The sequence below is a fragment of the Marmota flaviventris genome, chromosome 8 (genome assembly GCF_047511675.1).
Source record: "Marmota flaviventris isolate mMarFla1 chromosome 8, mMarFla1.hap1, whole genome shotgun sequence".
NCBI lineage: Eukaryota > Metazoa > Chordata > Mammalia > Rodentia > Sciuridae > Marmota > Marmota flaviventris.
Window position 1 is genome coordinate 66,429,126 of NC_092505.1, and position 6,467 is coordinate 66,435,592.

The 6,467-nt window shown below is 42.3% G+C and overlaps 1 protein-coding gene across 1 annotated transcript in view; it reads right to left on the bottom strand.

Moving 5' to 3' along the window:
- Positions 1 to 800, bottom strand: part of Plcxd2 (phosphatidylinositol specific phospholipase C X domain containing 2) — a 41,259-nt gene extending 40,459 nt beyond the window's left edge. Inside the window, exon 1 of the mRNA XM_027936177.2 lies at positions 141 to 800. Within this exon, the coding sequence (XP_027791978.1) occupies positions 141 to 303 (163 nt within the window). The 5' untranslated portion in view covers positions 304 to 800. The remainder of the gene's footprint in view (positions 1 to 140) is intronic.
- Positions 801 to 6,467: the final 5,667 nt, after the last annotated feature.

Genomic DNA, 6,467 nt, shown 5'->3' on the forward strand with positions numbered 1-6,467 from the left:
CTTCAGTGTTAAGTTTTGGGTTTGGAATAAAAGGGGTCACTGACAATTATTTTCTCAGCACAATGGAAAAGCAACCCAACCCATTAACACTAAAATGGCAGAATTCAACACAGTGTGAACAAGTAGGAATAGAAGAATACCTGGGATTGCCAGATTGGAAAGGGGGACGTTGTGGAGGTGAGGGGGGAGCGAGGCCATCCAGTCAGCATTGCAGACGTCTGAAGCTGTCTTTGTCCCGCTGGGGTTGGGGGAACAGATGGTCCCCATCCTGAGTTTCCTCCTTGCCTTTCTAACTGCTAGCATCCCTTTGGATCACAAATTGGCCAGGTTCAGCCCAGTGACACTTACTCACTGTTCCAGCTCTCTAGACATTTCAGGGCCACTTTTGTCACGCCAGTCTTTCCAAAATGCCTTTCTGGCTGGGAGAGGGTCAAAGAACCGGTTCTCTACCCCCAGCGCCCACAGTCCCCACCCTTTCGGCCCTTTCTCTCTTCCACTCCCTTAATCTTCTCAGTCCCAGCTCCGTTAAACTTCTTACGTTCCCCTCTGGAGAGAGGGGCGGTAGGGCCCTAGAAATAAATCTTATAGAAAAGGAAGGTCCCTGGAGCAGCCACGCCCGGAGCTACTCACACGACAGGTGCCCACACAGCATGGTGACATGCCGAGGGGTCTGCACACATGTGCACCCCCGGGCGCTCCATCTCTAGCCGGAGTTATGCTTCTGTGTATGTCACTGGGCTGTGCATAAACGGGGCCTGCCTGCTACTCGCTCCCGGGTCCTCAGCGCGGACGCCGCCCGCCCTGTGGCTTCCTGAAAGGCACTCACAAGAGTAACCGGCGGCACCCCGACTCCCGGCAGCCCCGCCCGCACTGCCGGGCAGATTTGCCAAGCTACGCGGCCCGTGATTGGCCGCTGGCGCAGCGCGCTCCGATTGGTCGGCGCCCTCTGGGCTGCCCCTCCCTCCGGCTTCCACACCTCCCTTGCTCCCAGGTCTCCGCCCTCCGCTACTCCTGCTTTTCTGAGGGTAGACCGCTGCCTCCGCAGCTACTGCGGACTTGGAGATTTGCAGGCTTTGGGCAGTGGGTCCTCAAGTCTTCTTCAGCCTTTCACACCGCCAGCACTCAGGTGTTCAGCGAGACCACAAATGTTTCTCTACATCCTATCCCCCACCCCCCGCACATATTCGAGTTGGTGACAGAGTATTACATTTCTGTAAATCACAGTAGCAGCAGAAATAGGAGAGGCTCAGAGGCCCAAGAAGCCGAGAAAGATGCTGTATCTCATATTTAGATGAAAATATCAAGGATGGTTTGTGTTTCAAGCATTACATTATAAGATTCTCCTACACAATACTTAGCAGCTGATCTGCACTAGGATTCCCACTTTACGGATGAGGAAATAAGTGATATTTCACTTTTGTATTGCTCGGTTGTTTGAACCTTCTTTTAAATTATTTGTCCCATTTTCTCCTCACAGTACCCCAAGGCAAGGAGGATTGCTGGTATGCTTCCCTTAACAGATTAAATAGTCCCCAGGAGCAGGTCATGCACTAGAACTATTTGCAAATTTCATTTTGGAATGGGGCCCTGTAGCCGGGAGGTCTGTAGACATACAAATGCGTTCCCTTGCTTTCTGCAGTGTCCCTATTACTTCAAGCTTCTTTATGATGGGGTCTTTAGAGTCTCTACCGCTATGAGAACTTTGCATACCGAAAGTCACAGAGACATTTTGGCAAACAAGCAAATTAAGAAAAGCATCCTGGTCTTGATAGTAGGGCTTTGGAGAGCCTTGGTCAGGCAGACTCTCAGTGACTCAGGAGAACCTTGAGGGAAGAGAAAACAAAGGCCTGAAATCACCCAAAGGGAAGACTGCAGGCTCTTGTACAGATCTTTAGATATATTATATCTGACACACTCTCTCTCTCTCTCTCTCTCTCTCTCTCTCTCTCTCTCTCTCTCTCTATATATATATATATATATATATATATATATATATATATATAATTTCTGATAAATTATATGTAAATATGTATTTTTATATAGATACAAAATTCCCAAACACAAAATATATGGAAGCCGCATAAGGCAAACAAATGTGTTATTTAACCTCAACTGTGAAATGCTCATCTTAAAGCCTTTTTTCCCTTGCATTTTTCAGCTGTTAATGGAAGGAGGGAGCATATAAGATAGCATCAAACTTTGGAGACTTAAAAGGCATTACTGAGTGAAAACTAGAAACGAAGAGAAGTGGAACTCCCTCAGAATGAGCTGGTTTGCACCTCTCTGAAATTAGGAGCTAACCTATTTGACTTGACCAAGAATGACCAAGAAACAGTTCAAAAGGAGGCCAACACTCTTCCTGAGTCAGTCCTGCAAAGAATCTTGAAGATGAAAAGAGCATCTAGTATAATAGTTGGCATATAGAGGTGCTCAAAAAATATTTATTGTAAGAAGAGAGGTGCTCTTGAGATATGCTCTGCTGGGCTTTAGGTATTACCTAAAAGCAGAGTTTTTCAAAATTAAAGGTCCAAATTAATCACATTTTTCTTAAATAGGCATGAAATGCCCTGGATAGTCTGCATTTCTAACAAGATTCCAGCTGATGCTGATGCGGCTGGATCAGACTATACTTTGAGAATGAGCTCAATTTGGTAGATGAGGGTATGCACAGCTTCTTCTCCCTTTTCCAAGGTTTCAAAAAATAAATGTACATTAAAAATTGAGACTAATGAGCAGAGGCTGGGGCTCAGCAGTAGGCACTTACCTGGCATGTGTGAGGCACTGGGTTCAATTCTCAGCACTGCATGCAAATAAATAAGTAAATAAATGTCTACCAACAACAAAAAATATATATTAAAAAATCCAGACTAACAATCTCTAAGAGAATAATTTCTCTGTCACATTATATAATGAAAATTAACATATTAATGGGATTTTACTATTGTACCACAGATGTTCAAGAAAATATTTTAAAATAAAATTAATATTTAGAATTTGAATAGTTAATATTTTTGTATACTATACCATAAACATTGCCAATGAGAGAAGAAATATATTAATAAGAGGAGTGAAATTTTAAAGCAATTTGATGTTAATGAATAATTGCAACAAAATGGAGTGTTTGGCATGTACATATTATGCTGGTTGGTGCTAAGAATGGAAGGAAAGTTAAATTATCCTCAGATTTATAAGCCAATAGAAATGGGAGTCAAATATGTGAATTTCCAATTGCAATGTACAGCAAAATAAATAGAGAACAAGACATATGAAGATAATGTAGAGGTGTACATTTTGATGGGGGAAGAGCTAGAGGAGAAGGCATTTAAGCTAGGTCTTGAATTCTGAGAAAAGCTTCTGTTCATGGAAAAATAGGTGGTGCACTATGCTGTGGGAAAGGGAGATGCAGCTGAGAAAACCAAGGCAAAGCTAGGACAATCAGCAGCAGATGCAAGAAACAGAGAGCATGCTAGAGCGGCACATGGGATAACACTTCTACTCTCATTTCCCCTTCACAAGAGCCCTGGGAGTTAAGCACTGTTGCTATTCCAGGGCTTACAGGCCACATAACCCTGCCCAAGATCTCACAGCTAGTTGGTGGGAGAGCCATGACTCCAAGTGTCTCCCCTGCTGTACCAAGGACTTGTAAGTGTATGTTACCTGTTATTACTATAAACCACACAGAGGGTGTTTATGACCAAATTGATTAAAGAGTTTGGCCTTTTTCCTTTTCTATGACAAAAGGGACTATTGTAAAGGGGAGTAAAAGGATTCATATTTTACTTTGGTGGGATTGTCCTATAGAATGGGAAATGGTCAAGGAGACAAGAGTCTTTCAGGTAAATCATTGAAATCAATTATCTGTGAAAGAAATGTGAAAAAGCATGTGAAGGGCCTGGCACCAGCTGAGTGGTCTTCCTTCACTCTGGTACTTCCCTCTCGCATCACTTCCAAGGGCCCACAATTCTAGGACCTGAGTGCAGCCTGAAATGAAGTTTCATCATTTGAAACCCTCATCAAACTGTTCATCCACTTTTTAAAATTAATTTTTAAAATGTTTAATTTGTTATATATGTCAACAGAATGCATTACAATTCATATTATACATATAGAGCACAATTTTTCATATCTCTGGTTGTACACAAAATAGAGTCACATCCTTCATGTCTTCTTACATGTATTTAGGGTAATGATGGCCATCGCATTCCACTGTCTTTCCTAACCCTATGGCCCCTCTCTTCCTCTCCCTCCCTTTTTTCCCCTTTGCCCTATCTATAGTTCATTTAATCCCCCCCTCCCAGCATATTATGAATCGGCATCCTTAAATCAGAGAAATCGTTTGGCATTTGGTTTTGGGGGATTGGCTCATTTCACTTAGCATTATATTCTCCAGCTCCCTCTATTTACTTGATGCCATGATTTTATTCTCTTTTAATGCTAAGTAATATTCCATTATGTATATATACCACATTTTCTTTATCCATTCATCTACTGAAGAGCATCTAGGTTGGTTCCACAGTTTAGCTATTGTGAATTGTGCTGCTATAAACATCAATGTGGCTGTGTCCCTGTAGTATGCTGTTTTTAAGTCTTTTAGGTATAGATCGAGGAGAGGGATAGCTGGGTCAAATGGTGGTTCTATTCCCAGTTTTCCAAAGATTCTCCATACTGCTTTCCATATTGACTGCACCAATTTGCAGTCCCACCAGTAATGTATGAGTTACCTTTTCTCCCACATCCTTGCCAACACTTTTTGTTGTTTGTATACTTAATAGCTGCCATTCTGACTGGAGTGAGATGAAATCTTAGAGTAGTTTTTATTTGCATTTCTCTAATTGCTAGAGAAGGTGAACATTTTTTCATATATTTGTCACTCATCCACTTGTATTATATACAATCAAATTCATTTCTATAAATGCGTTCAAATATTTTGTTTTCTGATTTGTTACCTCTATTGGTTGATGAACCTTACTGGATTCCCAAAGAGTTGATTGGAGCATTTACCAACTCCTTAGGGGCTACATTATTCATTGAGGAGTCTATGTTTTAAAACTGGCTTGTTTTGTTTGAATTCATGCCATAAATGAATAATGAGGGTCCTAAAGCAAGTACCCAAACAGCTTACCATTCAGGCAAGTCTGGTTGGCAGGATAAGCTGGCCTGGATTTTACTTGATTGAAGATCCCAAAGGTCCTCAAAGGAAGTATATTAAGTTAGTGATGCTGAGGTTGGGGCTGTCTTTGACCCTAGAGCTGAGACCCTATATAAGTCTTATCTCCTGATTGTGTTCTAGATGGGCAGGAACAGACCCCAAACAGAATCAGGACCCAGACACATTCGGTCCAGGGACATTGGCTGGAACTAAGTGAGGCTTTATGAGTGAGGCTTTCAATTCCACAGTGATGTCTCATCCATACTATTTTATTCCTGGTTGTGGGGTGGGGTGAGGATAAGGGATTGAAATGAGGTGCCAGGTTATGAAAGATGAGATGGAATTTTAACTGATTTGTTTTGTGGCTTCATCTCATCAGAGTCTATTCTTAGTTAACCCCAGTTTCCTTCTCCTAGTTGAAATTAAAAAATGGTGATAGGGTAGAATGAAGAAATGGCTCCAACATGGGTGGTGCTTGGGGACATGACAGCAGTAGAATTACCCCCAGGAAGAGTGACATCATTGCATCACCAGGGGACCTTCAGGAACCTCCAAGGTAAAGGCGGTACTAAGGCACACTGTCTTGTGAACACATGATACACTGGAGACCATGCACACATTCCCATCCAAGAAGCATTCAGGATGCTGGGATCCAGTAATTTTGTTGCTCAGGGCTAGAGCCAGAGACTGTTGTTTTGTTATTGTTACTGTGACACATTCCCTGATTTTATCCAGGTGGTGTGTCCCTGAGAATCTGGGTAAGTGCAGTAGTAGCTTAACAGGAAGTAGTGATGTGGATATTACCTCATGCCCACCTGGTGTTTATGGCTCATAACTGAGATTGCCTAATGACGCAAGGGTGAATGGTGCAGAGGCTGGTCAGAAGATCGTTTCTACCATATTTGAAAGCTCAGTGCTCAGGAAGACCCTAAAAACGATTGTGTCTTTTAAATGATTTGTACATGAAGTTTTTCTGCTATACTTTAAAGAAAATTTCCTTTAGCAATACCACCACATTGGTATAACATTTTTGAGCTACTAACAAGTGATGATTATAGAGTTTGCTTTAATGTCCATTTATTCCTTCTCCCACTGCACGCTGCAGCTCTTCCTACCCTACTTCCCACCCCTAGAAAAGATCATTGAGCAGCAAAGTCCCTGATTTAAGATGTTATGGAGCCACCTGCTGGTACTAAGGGCACACTTCAGACACTGAAGATTTTCCTTCAGTTTCAATTACCCCAAAGATGTCAAAATCACCAGCACCAGCAACAATGGGGAGCTTATGCAAAGTAGAGATTCCTGGGGTCAAGTGCCA